This window comes from Dromiciops gliroides, chromosome 6 (genome assembly GCF_019393635.1).
Source record: "Dromiciops gliroides isolate mDroGli1 chromosome 6, mDroGli1.pri, whole genome shotgun sequence".
Classification (NCBI taxonomy): domain Eukaryota; kingdom Metazoa; phylum Chordata; class Mammalia; order Microbiotheria; family Microbiotheriidae; genus Dromiciops; species Dromiciops gliroides.
In genome coordinates, this window is record NC_057866.1 from 11,947,983 (window position 1) to 11,967,285 (window position 19,303).

Sequence of the window (19,303 nt, forward strand, 5' to 3'; positions counted from 1 at the left end):
AGTGACTTGCCCAGGGTCACACAGCTAATAAGTAAAAACCCCACAGGTTTTTCTTTTGGCTTAAATCTGTCCTCCCCAATTCTTACTGGGAAAAACTTCTAAAACTGCCAATAAGTTAGACACCATTTAAATCACCCTTTCATTCCTTGAAGTTTTAAATGAGAGCAAATCTCCTCCTCTGTCTCATGGGAGTAATAATCTTAGGTACGCAGCTGAGCAAGAATGCAGTCCTTGTATCATCAATGCAAATGCAGAGAGAATCATTTGTATGTGTCTTGAAGCACTGACCAGGAAATAGACATTTCCCTCCATTCTAAGCGCAGCTCATCTGATCTGTTCTATTAGGAATGTTTTGTTTCCTTGATTTTCAGGCTCTGCTCCAAAGCCTCCCCATTCCTTTATCATGCCAGTAAAAGAGAAAATAAATAAATATGGCAGGTCTAGTATTTGCTTGTCATCATTTCAAGGTTGGAACAAATTCTTCCTGCATTGATCTAATACTTCAAGTCTACAGTCTTTATTAGAAAGATTAAATCTGTGTTTAATAAGCCCCATTAGCATTATAAATATAAATTTCTTTCTGGTCCATACATCAAGAGCATCAGAGCAATCTTCCTGAGATCATCAAGTCATTAGTGTTGAGGAAGAACCATTTAAAGAATTCTCTAACAAACTTTTATACCTTGTTGAGTTAGAAGTCCCCTTAGAAATAAGAGATAGGGGGGTTTTTTGTTGTTTTTTTTGTTTTGTGGTGCAATGAGGGTTAAGTGACTTGCCCAGCGTCATGCAGCTAGTAAGTATCAAGTGTCAGAGGCCGGATTTGAACTCAGGTCCTCTTGAGTCCAAGGCCAGTGCTTTATCCACTGTGCCACCTAGCTGCCCCCTATTTCTAAGCTTTTTTAAAAGAAAATCTATCTCTTGGGGGCAGCTAGGTGGCACAGTGGATAAAGCACCAGCCCTGGATTCAGGAGTACTTGTGTTCAAATCTGGCCTCAGACACTTGACACTTACTAGCTGCGTGACCCTGGGCAAGTCACTTAACCCTCACTGCCCGGCAAAAAACAAAAAACAAACAAAAAAGCTTAGAAATAAAACCATTCTATTTTATAGAATTTTGACAATTGATCATTAAATTCATTTAATACAAATTTAATTAGGACTGGTTTTCTAAATGATCGCTCATATTCCTAAAGTCATGAACAGTAATATAACCATAAAATAAGACTTTACTAATCTTGCTTCAAGGAAAGCTGTGCTACATGGATTAATATCTGTTAATAAATCTGCTCAGTTACTAACTGTTTCTCAGGTGACAGGAAGTCCTCCTGATAAGCAGAGCAAACCTCAAAGGTCTAACCCTAGGACCAAAGTCAGAGCCTTAGGTCATGACATTTAATGATTTTCAGAGTGGAAAAGTCAACTCAAAGTTTCAGGCTTCATTCTTGTACATAAGCAGAGAAACAAACGAGAATCTGTGATAAGTAAACTATTTTCAGGTCCTCAGTGCTGCTCTTTGCAAGATCTGTCAACCAGCAAGTTTTTCTTTTTTTTTAATGTAATAAATATTTTTATTTATAGTTTGGGGTTCCAATTTTTATCTCTCCTTTTATGCCTCCCTTCTCCGCTCCCTGAGGCAGCAAGCAATTAGATATGGATTTTATATATATATATATATATACACACACACATACATATATGTGTGCATGTATATGTATATGTTTGTATGTATATGTATATATACATACATATATGATTATGTAAAACATTATCCTGTCATTTTGTGCAAGAAAACTTGCTGGAAAGAAAAAAAAAAAGAATGAAAATGAAAAATAGCCTGCTTCAGTCTGTTCTATCAATATCACTTCTTTCTTTGGAGGTGGATAGTATGTTTCATCAATAGTACTTTGGAATTGCCTTGGATCATTGTATTGTTGAGAATAGTCAAGTCATTCACAGTTCGCCATCAAACAATATTGTTGTCTCTGTGCACAATATTATCCTGGTTCTGCTCACTTCACTATACATCAGTTCATACAAGTCTTTCCTGGAGTTTCTGAAATCATCCCACTTCTTATTTCTTATAGCACAAAAATATTCCATCACCATCATATATCACAGCTTGTTTAGCCATTCCGCAATGGATGGGCATTCCTTTGATTTCCAACTCTTAGCCACCACCAAAAAAGAGCTGTTATAAATATTTTTGTACAAATAAGTCTTTTTTCTTTTGGGGGATATCTTTGGGATATAAACCTAGCAGTGGTATTGCTGCATCAAAGGGTATGAACATTCCTATAACCCTTTGGGCATAGTTCCAAATTGCCCTCCAGAATGGTTGGATCTTTTCACAACTCCACCAAGAATGGATTAGCAGCCCAGGTTTCCCACATCCCCTCCAACATCCAATATTTTCCATTTTTGTTATATTTGCCAAAAGTTTTCTTTTGTAAATAATGGGCTTTCATCACTTATGATATTGCCATTACTCCATAGCCTTTTCTCCCAGCACCATAATCTTTTCAATTCTCATCTTGTATCTGCTCCCCTATCTTCCCTATCTGTGCTGTCTGCCCACTTGGGAACCTGTACCCCATCTGTGCAGATGATTCCATTCTCCCAGTGAGTTCCATTAAGGGTACTCCATGGGATTTGGGGCATCTGCTTTGCAGAATTCACATATTGCTGTCATCACTTTATTCACACTCATGATGATTGCCTTTATATCACCATTCTTACCAAAGAGTTCATAGACCTGTTCTTCAGTTGTGTATAATAAGGAAAGGTTCCCAGCATACAAGGTGCAGCATTTCTTCAATAACTTCTCTTGGTCTCCTCATCTTAGAAGTGCAGAGTGAAGTATTGGCCCAGCTGCATGTGGGAGTTGTTGTCCAGCAGGTTCAGGAACCCTTGTAACACAGAGAGTGGGCAGGACAGGCCAGGGTGCCTGGAGGTCTTATAGGGACCCACCATTAAGGGGTTAAACTGGAACTTCTGACTCCAAGAATGCTCCCTTTCTGTATTTCAGTCTGTCAAAGATGGAGGTAAGGACTGGACCTATGATTTCACCAGAATAAGAAATTCCCAGGAGATGGAAATCCCTCTGGCATGGTAATTTTGTCTTGGTGGGCTCCCTAGAGCATAGAGAAGTATAGTGACTTGCTCAGGGTCACACAGACAATTTTAGTTAGAGGTAGGACCACTTTTGGTTAGAAGTAGGACCATCTTTTATATGTATCTTATATTTTTATATATACCTACATGTGTTCTTTGTGATGATTAAAAGGTTGAGAAACAGTTTCTGATAATTTGATCATATTATTAATAAGGCCAGCACATTATTAATAAAAAGATGGTCATTTGAATCTCTGTCAGACAAAAGACAATCATGGTGGCAGGGCTCGCAGATGATATACCCTTGAAACAGTAGGTGATGAGTAGAGCAGAGAGTTGCCCCCTGCACAGAGAGATTATCTCTACTCGGTTCACCCCCAGCCTTGGGCTATCAATTCAAAGGATGTACCCCTCTTCAATGGGTCCCCCGTAGAGGACTCTTCTCCTATCTAGACAAGAGGATCTGTCTCCACCCAGGCTTGAGAACACAATGAGCTTTCCCTCCCTAGACTAAATTTCTTTCATTTGTGGGTTGGGTCTTATCAAGATGAGGGTAGTTATGTAATCTCCTTCAGTTATTTCCTCCAGGAAAAAGTAACTTTTTAAGAAAAGGAATTTAGCATAAGGGGAGAGTCTCTGAATCTGCCAAAGATATTGGTTATTAATCATCATTTCTTATAACCTGTTATCTCTTCTGATGGCATCATCTCCTTGAGGACAGAGCCTGTTAATTTTTGTATTTGTGTCCCTATCCTAGCTAGTGCCTAGCACCTAAAATAGAAGCTTATGACTTTTTTTCACAATGGATTGGCTGCCAGAACACAGATGTTGTAAAAATCATCTTTATGCCTCCACAAACATGGAGAAAGAGAAGACTCACATTATCGTTGTCATCACTGGAGATGTAAACTCTTTCAAGTCCACCACTACTGGCCACCTCATCTCCAAATATGGTAAAATTGATAAGAGATTGGTTGGGAGGTTTGATAAAGGAGGCTGCTGAGATGGGAAAGGGCTCCTTCAAATCCTCCTGGAACTTGGAGGAGCTGAAGGTGAATGTGAGCATGGTATCACTACTGACATCTCCCTGTGAAAATTCAAGACCAGTAACTACCAGAGGACCATTATTGATGCTCCAGGACACAGACTTTATCAAGAACATGATTACAAGCAGCACATCCCAGGCTGACTGGGCTTTCCTGATTGTGGCTACTGATGTTGGTGAATTTGAAGCTGGTATTTCAAAGAATGAGCAGAGTAGGTAGCATGCCTCTGGCATTCTCACTAGGTGTGAAACAACTGATTGTTGGTGTCAACAAAATGGATTCCACCCAGGCCTTCAAACTGTCAAAGAAATCAGTACCTATATTAAGAAAACTGCCTACAACTATGACAGAGTAGCTTCTATGCCAATTTCAGGATGGAATGGTGACAACATGCTGGAGCCAAGCTCTAATATGCCTTGGTTGAAGGGATGGAAAGGCATTTGGAAAGTGAGGATGGCAATAGTAATGGAATCTACTCCTCCCAGATGTCTACAAGATTGGTGGTATGGGTACTGTAGCTGCTGGGTGAGTGGAGACTGGTGTTCTAAAATTAGGACTGCCCCAGTCAATGTTACAACTGAAATAAAGTCTTTTGAAATGCACCATGAAGCTTTAAGAGAGGCTCTACCTGGGGATAATGTTTATTTCACTGTCAAGAATGTGTCCATCATGGGGCAGCTAGGTGTCGCAGTGGAACACTTACTAGCTGTGTGACCCTGGGCAAGTCACTTAACCCCAACTGCCGCACTAAAAAAAAAAAAAAAAAGAATGTGTCCATCAAAGATGTCCACCATGGTAACATGGCTGGTAATAGCAAGAATGGACCCACCTGAGGAAACAGCTGGATTCACTGCACAGGTCATTGTCCTGAACCATTGAGGCCAAATTAGTGCTGTCTGTGCACCTGTTCTTGATTGTCACACTGCTCACGTTGCTTGCAATTTTGTTGAACTGAATCATTCTGGTAAGAAGCTAGAAGATGGCCCTAAATTTCTGAAATCTGGTGATGCTGCCATGATTGACATGGTTCCAGGCAAGCCCAGAGAGCTTCTCTGATGATCCTCCTCTGGGTCATTTTGTTGTTCCTCATATGAGGCAGACTGTTGCAGTTGGTGCCTTCAGGGTAGTTGACAAGAAGGCTGCTGGAGCTGGCAGTTTCACAAAATTTGCCCAAAAGTCCCAGAAGGATAAAAGAATATTCTGTGCAACACCTGCCACCCCAGTCTTGATCAGTGGTGGAAGAAGGGATTCAGAACGGTTTGTCTCAATTGGATATTTCAGTTTAATAATAAAATATTGAGTAACGATTCCAGTGCAATGTAAAAGCTTCAGAAGGAAAGGAATGTTTTTGTGGACCATTTGTCTCATGGCAGTTTTAAGTTATTAGCTTTTAAAATCAGTAATTTTTTAGAAACCTGGAAGGACTTACATGAACTGATGCTGAGTGAGATGAGCAGAACCAGCAGAACATTGTACATAGTATCAACAACATTGTGTGTTGATGAACTGTGATAATCTTGACTCTCCTCAGCAATACAATGTTCCAAGATAGTTCCAAAGGACTCATGATGGAAAACGCTCTCCACATCCAGAAATTTGATTTGAACTCAGGTCCTCCCAAATTCAGGGGAGTGCTTTATCCACTGTGTCACCTAGCTTCCCCCATATCAATATATTTCTACTCAGCTTTAGCCTTTCCATCAGAAAAATATTTCCTCCAATAAGATCTTGTTTTTATTCAGTCATTTCAGTAACATCTGACTCTTCATGGCCCTATTGGGGTTTTCTTGGAAAAGGCATAGTGTGAGATTAAAATTGGATATTAGATCATAAATCTACCCTACTTAACCTTTCCCTTAATTTATCTCCCAGACTAGTAAATGGAAGAAGCTTCTGGTTTTCTAGATAGACCTTTTATTGTATGGTAGTCACAAGGTGATGTTGATTAGAAGGATAGGAAAGTAGAAATACAATACAAATTGTCTTAATTCTAGGCTTAGTCTATATTCTGTATAAAACTCACCAAAAGCCGAAGGCCACCTTTGGGGAGAGAGACCGAGTCAAGCGCGTGCTGTTAACCGAGAGCCGGGCCGAGTCAAACTCCAGTCCGCGTCTGTCTGTGTAGCGCAGCCAGGAGACCAGCATAGCAGGAAAAAAAGGCCTCACTTCCGTTCTCTCCTTGCCTTTTAAGCTCGCACCCCAGAAGTCGAGTGCTCAGCAGGCAATCTGGCATGCGTCGCAGGCGGACTGGTGTGCATAGCTCATGATGTTGGTCTCCTCCCCAAAAGGGTGGTCCTAAAAAAAAAATACTGGCGTCTCTCCATTATCTAACCGACTGTTAAAACTTTTTACCACAATAGGAATGGTTTGTTTGCCATTTATTTCTTTAGCTTATTTTTATAAATGAGGAACTGAGGCAAAGAGAATGAAGCAACTTGCCTAGGGTCATATAGCTAGTAAGTGTCTGAGACAGGTGTGAGAATTGGAATGACCCCCCCTTCTGGGAGAGATATTGCAGGGAAGCTCTGCCATGAGGAAAAAGCATGTGATTTAGAAACGATGTGACTTTAGGATCCAGAAGTTAACTGGCATCCAGAAGTCACATCTATAGAACCACCTGTGGGCCCTGTCAATCAGAGCTACCAGCCAATTTGCTTGGAGCTATGTTTGTGTGTGTGGATGGCCTTGTTTCCTGTTTGACAAGAGGTTTCTGGGAGAAGTCCCGGGAGAAGGGGCTTTCGGTGGGACTCTTATAAGCTACCAATTCAGCCAGGCACGACAAAAGCAAGGCTTATCAAACTGTGTTTTATGTGACATAAAAAATATTCTATCTTAATGTAAAACAAATGGTTAGAGAATGGATCTTTTGACTACTTAACACTGAAAAATTTGCAAATAATCCTATACTTTAAGTCCCCTAACAATTTAATTTATTGGGAACTATGGAATAAAGCAAGTGAGGAGCTTATACAGGAAGAGACATCAGCTTTTTCAGATTCTAACCAAAGTATTTCTCTAATTTTGCATGCCTGGAGGCAACGACCCAACCTCTAGAAGCCTTTGTCCCCCTGGTGGTGGGGAAAGGGGAGTCCAGGCCTGAGTTTGAATCCAAGCCTGATTCAAATTGCCCTGGTCCCTCCCCAGCTGAGCCAACATGTTTGAGTGTAAGTGCTGCAGCTCTGCAGCACATGGGAGAGATGGTCCTGCCCCCTCCTCTCGGGACCCCACCTCCTCCCCCTCCTCTGGTGGCACCTCCTACTCATCCCATGGCCATGCCCCTTGATTCTCCAGCCAGGGAGGCCACGAGATCTAATCCACCCTCCCCAAGTCCTGAGCTGGCACATGTGCAGCCTCCTCTACCTGTACCCCCAGCTTCTACTTCATTACCAGAGCAACCAGCCTCAGCCCTACCCCAACCAAGCTGTAATTCTAACTCGACCTGCTGTAATTCCCCCAAACCAACCTTACAAAACCCTTTAAATTCCAGATATGCTCATTTTGTTCATAATCATTTTGTTAATCTGCTTTTGTCTATAATTAGTAACCTTATAAAGCATTTGTATATGAGAGGACCAACAGAGAAAATAAAGGGGTTAAAGGGAAACAAGAGAAACTTAAGCTGAATAAAAATGTACAAGACAATTATCATCATATTTCAAGAAAATGTTTCTACTTCCATAAACAGGGACATATTTTGCAGAAATGTAGAAGTAAACAGCAAGGTATTAATGTGAGAGTTGGGGATTTTAGATATCAAATAAAAAATTATCTAAATTCACTCAGAGAAAAAAAATGTTAGTTCAAAGGTTACATAAGGATTTCTATGCTATTGTATCTACATTTTGAAATTAATAGTATGGGTTTATTTTCATGATTTTAAGATTGTGTTTTACACTTAGCTTAAAAAGGGGGAATATTTGGGGACAGCTAGGTGGCACAATGGATAAATCACTAGCACTGGATTCAGGAGGTCCTGAGTTCAAATCCAGCCTCTACACTTACTACACTTACTAGCTGTGTGACCCTGGGCAAGTCACTTAACCCTCATTGCCTCACAAAAAAAAGGGGGGGGATATTTGCAAAAGTTTTTATATTCATGTGATCAAATTTATATTTTGTAATACTCTTATTAATATTAAGTTCATATTCATTTAGATTTCCCCAGTTTGAATTTCATTGTCTTTTATTCTTCCATGTGTATTTTGTTCTATTCATCTATCTCTCCAATTTTGAAACAATGCAAGATGGATTTGATTTCACAATACAATATTAAGTCTGGAAGTATTATTCTCCCATATTCTAAATTGTTTGTTTTTCCAACTGATTATTTGATCAAATTCTATAAAGCATTTCCCGAGCAAATTGGTTGCCATGGCAATTGTAAATTAATTCTAGAAGTATAATGTTTGATAAGCATATATTTAAAAAAAGAGGAGACCATTTGCAAAAGTTTTTTTCATATTCCTGTAATCAAATTTATTATTGCCATAAATAGGGGCATATTGTATAATATAATAATATGTGATTTGGGGGTTTTAGATATTGGGAAAAAATGTAATTTTTTAAAAGTCAGTTCAAATGTTACGAGTTTCTTTTTTATGCTATTGCAACTACATTTTGAAATCAATAGTATAGGCTTATTTTTGTAGAGATTCTTATTCTTTTAAGATTGTGTTGTGTTTTGACTTGTATTAAAATATGTTCTGATTTTTCACAAAAGTAATTGTTTACTTAGTAAAAAAAGTTAGTACTTGGAATTATCGCATAATTGTATATTATATTCTGAGTTAAGGTACATTCACATTTTTTGCAAACATTATTATCCTCAACTTTTAAATCCATATGAGACTTGGATTGTGGGAACTTATCATTTAAGACATTAATTGCCCTTCATCCTGAGTTATCAGATGCCAGTTGGCCAGGATGCCATCCAATGACAAGAGGAATACATACAAGAGCAGACATTGAACTGTCATATGAGGGGAAACATGCGCAAAGTACAGGTACTGCACTGCTTTGGGAAAGACCGAAAAAACGGCTATTGACAAGTGTCGAGGTTGTATTTCCTTGGTTTAATTTTCCTCCACATGGCACCGGGCGGGCTATGCCATCTCATTCAACACCTGACTTCAATTTCCCGTCCTATATGCATGATTGCATGGACATCTCAATCCTATGCATCTGATTAAGTCTGACTCAGTTATTTCTCTGTTCTTTTATGGTAACCCCCATAATTATCTCAGGTATCATGATAAATACAATGTTGGATTTGGCCTTGACATCTGCTACCAATTATATTAGATTCTTTAATTTCTCCTAATGGCATGAGGACAATTAGGCAGATGATGCAAAAAGTGATGAAACAAAGATTTAAATTATTTTCTAAATTAATATCACAATTGTCTTCTCAATTTATCCTCCAGAGGGTGGAGTGTAGTAATATTAAATTTTAGAGAATTTTTCAATTTTTGTTTTTATTATGTTTCATGTGTAACAACAAAGATTCTGAATTTCCTTAGACATGGTTTTTCTTTTTTTAGAATTCTCATTGTTTGATTTGATTATTGGCAAAGCTATTTAAAGTTGTGTAAAGCTCAATTTTGTAGGAAATTTTCCTGGCTGATTACCAGCATCTGAAACACCTGAAAAGACTTCCATTCCACGACTACACCCAGAGGACATCCCAAGAATCATCAGAAAAGATTTCCAAATACTTAAATGGACATCTTTCTGTTTTCCTTTTCCACATTGTATACACTGTTTATAATGTCCACTTATTAAGGGGAGTGCCCCCTTTAGTTTTTTCTGTTTGTAATGTCTACCATGGGGCAGCTAGGTGGCACAGTGGATAAAGCACTGGCCTTGGATTCAGGAGGACCTGAGTTCAAATCCAAACTTAGACACTTGACACTTAACTAACTGTGTGACTCTGGGCAAGTCACTTAACCCTCATTGCCCTGAAAAAAAATTTATTATTGTAATGTCCACCTGCTAATAGGAGAATGGCCCCTTTAGCCTTTGTTAATGCATCACTCAATTTCTTTTTGCTCTCTTTTCATTCCCTTGACTTAGTTAGTTATAAGCATCTGTAATGTTATTCCTTCATGTAAGGAAACAATGTTTCTTCCCATGAAGTACAGGGGAGACAGTGAGAATTGGTATGACACCCCCTGCTGGGAGAGATATTGCAGGGAAGCTCCACCATGAGGAGAAAGCATGTGATTTAGAAACCATGTGACTTTAGCATCTGGAAGTTGCATCTATAGAACCACCTGTGCGACCTGTCAATCAGAGCTACCAGCCAATTAACTTGGAGCTGTGTTTGTGTGTATGGATGGCCCTGTTTCCTGTTTGACAAGAGGCTTCCAGGAGAAGTCCCAGGAGAAGGGGCTTTCGGTGGGAGACTTTGGCAGGGGAGCAAGAGACAGGCAGGATAGGGAGAGCAAGCAAATTTCAGATTTGATCCATGTGTTTCTCTTTACTTACCCCTAATATACTTTAATAAATACTTAATGCCCAAAGATTGGTGCTATACATTTTCTAATTTAAGCTGACCACTCATTAGATTTTAGACATCATAGCTAGAATTTTAGCCCCTTACACAGGACTTGAACTCATGAAGAAGATTCTTCCTGACTCTAAGTCCAATATTCTATACACTGTGTCACCTACCTGCCCATGGAACTATAAGGGATCCAAAAGGCCCGAGAGTCTGACCCATTTATTCAACAGAAGAAGAAACTGGGATATGGGGGAGTTAAGTGAATTGTCCAGGCTTACTCACCTGATAAAGTGGGATTTGAACTCATGACTTCTGATTTGAAATTTAATGATTTTTCTATCTCACTTCTTGTGGCTTTGTTTATTCTTCTTGGTACTTTGGGGAAAGTCTGTTCATCACAAATAATTTACATTTTATTATCTTTACTTCTTATAATCTAGAGATAATCTGATGAAGGTGCCTGGCCTCAAGTCTGTCTCATCCACACATGGGTTTTAACTCCTTTCTGGCACCCAGGTCCAGATGGGAAACATTCCCATCCTCTTACTAGATTTGAAACTTCCTGCAATGAGCTTTCCCATATAGAGAAGTGTGGGATTCTTTACTCTCCATCTGTAGTCTCTTGGAGAGACAGCAAGAGCCCAGGGACACTTACCAAGATATCAGGAAGAAGACAAAGAAGGGAGCAGATACCACCAGCTGGAGTTTGCGCCAGTCATGGATGCCATAAGCCAAAACCCCAAGAAACAGATGGCCCAGGCTGAGGCACAGGCCTATCATGACTGCTACCAGGGGCCGCTGCTGACTGGCCATCCACTCCATGACTGCAAGGAAACCCCAGCACAGGATGAATTTCAGACACAGGTGGAATCTCAGAGGACAAATGTAAATGTTGAAGGAGCCCCAGAAGGAAGACTTACCAAGGGATGCACTGCCAAGTATGAGTCCTGACATTGAAAACCCCAGCAGGAATCGAAAACAACAGTAAGCCAGGAATGATGGGGCAAAGGCAGCCCCAGTGCTGGAGACAGCCACCATGAGGAAACTTGGAAGCAGCATGCGTTTTCGTCCAAACCTACATCATGGGAAACCCAATGGATGTGACCTCAGGGCAGAGGCAAAGTATCATGTCTCTGCCCAGCAGTCCTCCCTATACATTGTTTTCATTGCTATCCCTCCATCCCTGATATGTCTTCCCCTTCATCTCCTCTATCTAGCTTCCTTGACTTCTTTTAAATTTCAGCTAAAATTGCCTCTTTAGCAAGAAACCTTCCTCATTTCCTGTTAATGTCAGTGTCTTCCTTCTGAGACTACCCCGTCCCCTAACCATTTATCCTGTGTATTTCTTGAATGTACATAGTGGTTTGCAAGCTGTCTCCCCTAATAATATGAAAGCAGGGACTGTTTTTGTTTTCTTTTCTATCCCTAACTCTTAGCACAGTTCCTTGCACATGGTAACTGTTTAATAATTGTTTGTTGACTGACTGTGGACTGACTGACCTTTACCCCATATTCAGCCCATCACCAACCTGACTATCTTACTTGTTTCTTTCCAGTATGAGACCCACTTCCACCCTCAGCTCCAAATCTAGCCCTGAATCTTCTCCCTCTTATTGTGGACTATTGGAATAGCATGGAAATGAAAAGAAAGTCCTGGGTTTGAATTCTGCTTTTGTCTCTAGGTATGTGACCTTGAGCAAACCTCTTTACTTCTCTGGGCCCTGGTTTTCTTCTTTGTCAAATGAGTGGAGTACACTAAATTATCTTCCAACTTTCAGCTCTATGGCCATGGGTTCCCTGAGTTTCAGAAACATCTGTGTCCAGGTGAAACTCACCTGTCTGAGAGATATCCCCATATGAGATATCCCACCAGAATCCCAGCAAGGAGTAGTGACTGAGACAAAGGCTTCAGTGTTTGGGAGTCACACACCAGGTCCCACTGAAAGGGAAGATGAGAACATCAGATCTTAAAATGTGGCAGGAGAATTTGAGGCTCAGGACTCTTACTGCCTATGTTTGATGAGAAAGAAACTGACTCAGACTTCTTGCTCCACTTTGATCCTCCATCATATATACACATTATACACTATTATAATGAATATGTGGACCACCTAGATTTGATGGGGCTGCCTTATTATCCAAATGGATTTTATGAAACCCTGGGTTAATGGTAGCAAAATGCCCTTTTACTAAACTTGAAACTGTACCAAGATAGTTAGCAGATGAGTCCCTATTCACTAACTTTTTTCCCCAAGACAGCAAATATATCTTATTGTTCTCTTTATCAAATTTCTAGGCATTCTTGTTCTTGATAAACCCTTTTTCTTTCTTTAAGTTGTTATAGGATTTGCTTTATGTTGATTAGTATCTTGCTAAGGAAGTTACCCTACAAGAGAAAAAAATTAGGTTTATATAGTATCATAAAAAAAGGGGAACCTTTGAGAGCTCTTCCTTTGGAAGGGGTCTTCACATGATTCCTGCTGCTTGTACTTTGGACAAATAAATTGGTATTATGTCTTTCCTGTCTGTCTCTGATCTCGTTTTTCCTGTAGGAGATGTTATAAAAATAATTTCTGTGATCTGTTTTTTTCTGTAGGAAACAGGCATAAAAAACAAAAGTTAACAACACTCAGGTTTGGGACATTAATTTCAAGCTCATTTTGACCCTGACCTCCCTGATGTAGACATCCTTATTGTTCCCCTTGTGACATGCATACCCTCAGCCCCGCCTCGTGATTTCTGCAAAAGTCTATTGTACCAGGTTATGGGTACTGATTTCTGTGAGTTCAAGAACCTAGTATCCTGACTTCTAAGTTATCCATTAACTGAGATCTGAATCCTTTTTAGAGCTAATATCTAAATTAGAGCTTGGGTCTTAGGATTTTCTGTTAACCCCTTTTTTGTCGCCTACATCAAGATGATACTTCTAACCCATAAGAACTTGCTCATTATTAGTGCAGCTGAATGAAGTATACTTAGAGGGCACAGGTGTGAGTTGAATATGAAGAGATGATATCTTTAAAGCATTTATTTATTTTTTTGTGTGTGTGCGGTAGTCAGGGTTGGATCGCTTGTCCAGGGTTGCATAGCTGGTGAGTGTCTAGTAGGTCTGGTTCCAATTAGGGGACACTCTGATCATGAGAAACATGAGAAAATAATTATTAATAATGAATTTCTTGGAGGGACCCAGAGATCAGTTTGTTCTTTCTCCTCCCCCATTCCAAAAAGTCCAATTCTTGAGGAAGTTCAAATCTTATCTGGGACAAGCCCAAGAGAACAGAAGAAATGGAGATTGATTCTTTTTGTCTAGATCAGTGAATTGATAGGATTAAACCACACTTTTTCCTTCACCCTACAGCAAGGGTGTCATCCATTAGGTCATTGTGTAGAGTTCATTTTAATTTGGACCAATGGAATTGAATGATGCTAAACAATTACCTTTGATCAATATATATAATGGCCCACCTCTATCAAAAGAGGATAAAATCCTTGGCCAGGACTATGGATCATGGGCTCTCTTGGTTTGAGCTCTTCCTCTTAGAACAGGGTAGGTTTTGTAGGTCTTCTGAACTCTACTTAAGTCCACGTGCGCTCCCTCTCTGAGAGGCAACATGGATCTGGGGCTTTTCTCCTGATTATGCTAACTGCCAAGTGGTAATATATATGAATTAATAATAAATGCTTACTACCAAAACAGGTGCAATAGCCATTAACATATAAATAGCAATTAATTTATAAAATATAGTAGCCACAATAATTTAAAAAAACAGAGAAATAGGGGCAGCTAGGTGGCACAGTGGATAGAGCACCGGCCCTGGATTCAGGAGGACCTGAGTTCAGATCCAGCCTCAGACACTTAACACTCACTAGCTGTGTGACCCTGGGCAAGTCACTTAACCCCACTTGCCTCACAAAAACAAATCAATAGACTTGAAATACCAGCCAATTAGCTTGGAGCCGTGTGTGGGGACCATCTCTCTTCCAGACCCACATGTAGCTTCTGCTCTCATAGGCACAGGATCTTCCTCTTTTGGGTCTGAGACTCAAAGCTGAAGGCACTTTTGTTTCTCTCTCTCTCTCTCTCTCTCTCTCTCTCTCTTTCCCCTAGATCCTAGCTAGGCTTTTCTATCTTTCAGAGCCATGTGTGTTCTCTTTACTAATATTTAATATACTTTAATAAATGTTTAATGCCCCCAAACTGGTGCTAAAACTTCTAATTTATAAGTAACAAATATATTAGAAACCCCAGCTAATTTTCCCCAAACTTGAGACAGAAATAAGGTGACCACACATTTAATTTTACATGTCACAATTACTATATCTGGAAACTGACTATTTATATCTTCTGACCATTTATCAATTGGGGATTGGCTCTCATTTTTATAAATTTGAATTAGTTCTCTATATATTTCAGAAATAAGGCCTTTATCAGTGAAATTTACTCCAATTTTTTTCACAATTGTGATTGCTAACTGTATTTCCCTCCATCCTATAGACTCCTGTTTATTCTAGTCTCTCTATCCTTTTACCCTGTTGCCTCTAAAAGTGCTTTGCTTTTGACTGTTGCATCCCCTAATCTGTCCTCCCTTCTGTCAGCCCTTATTCCTTCTTTTATCCCCTTCTCCTGCTACTTTCCTAGAAATTTCAATACCAAGCAGAGTTTGGCTCTTTGAGCCAATTCCAATGAGAATAAGATTCAAGCATTTCCTGCCATCTCTCCTAGGCTCCCCTCCATTGTAAATGTTCTTTCTTGCCTCTTTTATGTGACATAAGTTACCCCAATCTATCTTTCCCTTTCCCTTTCTCTCAGTGCATTTCTCTTTCTAAGTCCATAATTGTATTTATTTAGATATCATCCCATCATATTCAACTCACAACTGTACCCTCTGTCTATACATTTTCCTTCTAACTGCCCTAATGAGAAAGTTCTTATGAGTTACAAGTGGCATATTCCCATGTAGGGATTGTAAACAGTTTAACCTTATTGAGTCCCTTATGATTTCTAATATCTTACCTTATTCTATTCAGTTCTTATCTTTTCATCAGGAATGCTTGAAAGTCCTCTATTTCATTGAATATTTGCCCCCGCCCAGCCAGAAGGATTACACTCAGTCTTACTGAGTAGATGATTCTTGTTTGTAATCCTAGCTCCATTGCTCTTCAGAATATCATATTCTAAGCACTCTGAGCCTTTAATACAGAGTTTGCTAAATCCTGTGTTGTTCTGGCTGTGTGGACCTGTGCTTAGAGCAAAAAGAAAATCTGCAGCATAACTCTTTCCATATGGTTTATTTGGTATTATCAGCAGGACCTAATAAAGGGATGTCTCATTAATTTTTGTCACAAAGGGAGCTGTAAGTTGGAGGGGTGACAGGGGAGAGAAATTGAATTCTGTAATTTACTAAGGGAATCAAGTTTTAAATCAGTGTTACCCTTTCAAAAGGAAAATGAAATCTTCCTGGGATGGGAGTGGGGCAGCAGGAAGGACCTCTTACCTCAGTCACAATGGAAGAAGTGATGGTGCTTTGGTCGTAAACCCAGCCATCCACACATGGCTGCATCTCCAGCTGGCTCAGGTTTTGTCCTGTGACATTTGCAAGCAAGGGCTGCCCCTGTGGCCAGAAGAATCGGCGACACTTCTCTAGTTTCCCATTGGAGTCCAGAGGGATGGAAAGCTTTAGTAGGGAACTAAAATTAAGATTCCCACTGACATTGAGCAAAGCCGAGGTATTGTCAAGCAAGGGAGCCCAGCACCTGTGCTCAGGGACAAAGGCAGTGACGTTCTCTAGCAGATAATGGCAACCTACAAATACGTAACTTATAGCAACATAAAAGACCTGAAGGATTTGGAATCTTCCCTTCTCTCCAACTTCAGGTAGGAGATCCTCAAAAGCCATCGGGACTGGGATGCTAGCCCTAAGAAGAGAATTTCTTCAGAGACCTACTGAGTGAAGAAAGTAGTCACTTGATTGCCAGATTTACATTGTCCCTAGCTGGAAGGACACATCAATCCTCCACTTTGGGCACTTCAATACCCATTCTATGGGAGCCCTTTAACACAGATAATCCTTAATAAAACTCCACCCTGAACATAGAGTCCAAGGTAATGGCAGGGTAACATGTAAAAGAACTCCAGATACTTCCTCAAAAGTGAGGTGTTTTCACTCTAAGCTAGAAACCAAATAGTGCCAGTTTTCTGGGTTAAGTACAACAAAGATAAATTTACAGACTGGATTAGTTAAAAATCAACTCCATATTGAAGATAGGTAACTTTGACATGGCTGAGTTATTTGAGAGCCAGTGCGATGTGTTCCAGGAAACATTGATTCCTGATGGTTCTGCCCCTTGAACAGTAACAGGCAATGTGGTGGCAAGATGGCTGGATGGGAGGTCAGGACAGACTGTTTGAGTTTCCCTTCTGAGTTCCTAAATACAGGGGAGTTCCAAAGGCTAACCTTGATTCCAGAGAACTAGATTCAGCACTCTATGTTTTCTATAGAGTGTCACATTTTATTTCTGTACCTGTCCTCCTATGAGGGAAAAAACCCGAGATCATAGACCTGCTAGGGAAAACACAGTACCAGTTTATTTGTCCCAAGAATAAGCAGGCATGAATCAGGCAGGTAACACCTGTCAAAGAAGGAGCTCAAAGACTCTGTCTTTCTGAGGGTATATAAGGTTTCTTTACTCACTGGTTACAAGTTGTTATTACTTTCATTAGCATGATACAAATCAATTGTTAATGTATTGACCACCTGGATTTGATGGAGCTGCCTTATTATCCAAAATGGATGAGACCCTGGATTAATAGAAGCAAAATTCCCTTTGACTAAAACTTCAAACTGAAACCAGATAGTTGGCAGATAAGTCCCTATTTACTAAGTTTTTTCCCCAAGAGAGCAAACAAATCAAAATGCCCTTTTTTTTGTTTTGTTTTGGTTTGGTTTGGTTTTTGTTTTTTTGCCGGGCAATGAGGGTTAAGTGACTTGTCCAGGGTCACACAGCTAGTATCAAGTGTCTGAGACTGGATTTGAACTCAGGTCCTCCTGAATCCAAGGCCAGTGCTTTATCCACTACACCACCTAGCTGCCCCCCAAAATGCCCTTTTGACTAAACTTCAATTGATAAGTCCCCATTCATTACATCAAAGACAATTTATATTTATACTCTCTGTGTATAATCCTTCTGTCTCCCCAAATACATTTACAATTATCTTCCCATGTAGGGATGTAAACAGTTTAACCTAATTGAGTAAATTTTTTCCCCCTGTTTACCTTTTTTTTTTTTTTTTTTAGTGAGGCAATTGGGGTTAAGTGACTTGCCCAGAGTCACACAGCTAATAAGTGTCAAGTGTCTGAGGTCAGATTTGAACTCAGGTACTCCTGACTCCAGGGCCAGTGCTCTATCCACTGCACCACCTAGCTGCCCCCATTTACCTTTTTAAACTTCTCTTGAGTCTTGTATGTTAAGATTGAATTTTCATTCAGTTCTGGTCTTTTCATCAGGAAATATTGAAAGTCTCCAATGTCATTGAATGTCCATCTTTTCCCCTGAAAGAGAATGAGCATTTTTGCTGGGTAATAGATTCTTGGCTGCAATCCAAGCTCCTTTGCCTGCCAGAATATCATATTCCAAGCCTTGCAGTCCTTTAATGTTGAAGCTGCCAGGTCCTGAGAAATCCTGACTGTGGCTCCATGATATTTAAATTGCTTCTTTCTGGCTGCTTGGAGTATTTTCTCCTTCACCTGATAATTCTGGAATTTGGCTACAATATTCCTTGGAGTTTTCCTTTTGGGATCTCTTTCAGGAGGTGATCAGTGGATTCTTTCAATGACAATTTTATCCTCTGATTCTATAATATCAGGGCAGTTCTCCTTAATAATTTCCTGGAATATGGTGTCTAGACTCTTTTTCTGATCATGGCTTTCAGGCAGTCCAATGATTCTCATATTGTCTCTCCTGGATCTGTTTTCCAGATCAGTTGTCTTTCCAACGAGGTATTTTGCATTTTCTTCTATTTTTTCATTCTTTTGATTCTGCTTGACTGATGCCTGGTGTCTCATGGATTCCTTATCTTCCAACTGTCCAATTTTAATTTTTAAGGCATTATTTTCTTCAGTGAGATTATGCACCTTTTTTTCCAATAGGCCAGATGAATTTTTTAAGGAATTGTTTTCTTCAGTCAATTTTTGTGCTTTCTTTTCCAAGATGCTGATTCTTTTTTCATAATTTTCTTGTTTTGCTTTCATTTCTCTCCCCATTTTTTCTCCTTCCTCTCTCAGTTGACTTTGGAAATCCTTTTTGAGCTCTCTTCCTATTTTTTCTTCTACCTCTCTCTTTTTTTTTCTTTTTTTTTTTTTAGTGAGACAATTGGGGTTAAGTGACTTGCCCAGGGTCACACAGCTAGTAAGTGTTAAGTGTCTGAGGCCGGATTTGAACCCAGGTACTCCTGACTCCAGGGCCGGTGCTCTATCCACTGCACCACATAGCTGCCCCCTCTTCTACCTCTCTCAATTGATTTGTTTGTTTGTTTGGTTGGTTGGTTTTTGCAAGGCAACGGGGGTTAAGTGGCTTGCCCAGGGTCACACAGCTAGTAAGTGTCAAGTGTCTGAGGCCAGATTTGAACTCAGGTACTCCTGAATCC

General features: G+C 39.9%; 1 protein-coding gene across 1 annotated transcript in view; it reads right to left on the reverse strand.

Annotated features, from left to right (window-relative positions):
- Window positions 1–16,836, reverse strand: part of LOC122731059 (steroid transmembrane transporter SLC22A24-like) — a 32,672-nt gene extending 15,836 nt beyond the window's left edge. Inside the window, exons 1-4 of the mRNA XM_043970876.1 lie at window positions 16,155–16,836; window positions 12,495–12,598; window positions 11,580–11,734; window positions 11,315–11,483 (exon numbers count right to left, since the gene is read on the reverse strand). Coding sequence (XP_043826811.1) covers window positions 11,315–11,483; window positions 11,580–11,734; window positions 12,495–12,598; window positions 16,155–16,556 — 830 coding nt within the window. The 5' untranslated portion in view covers window positions 16,557–16,836. The remainder of the gene's footprint in view (window positions 1–11,314; window positions 11,484–11,579; window positions 11,735–12,494; window positions 12,599–16,154) is intronic.
- Window positions 16,837–19,303: the final 2,467 nt, after the last annotated feature.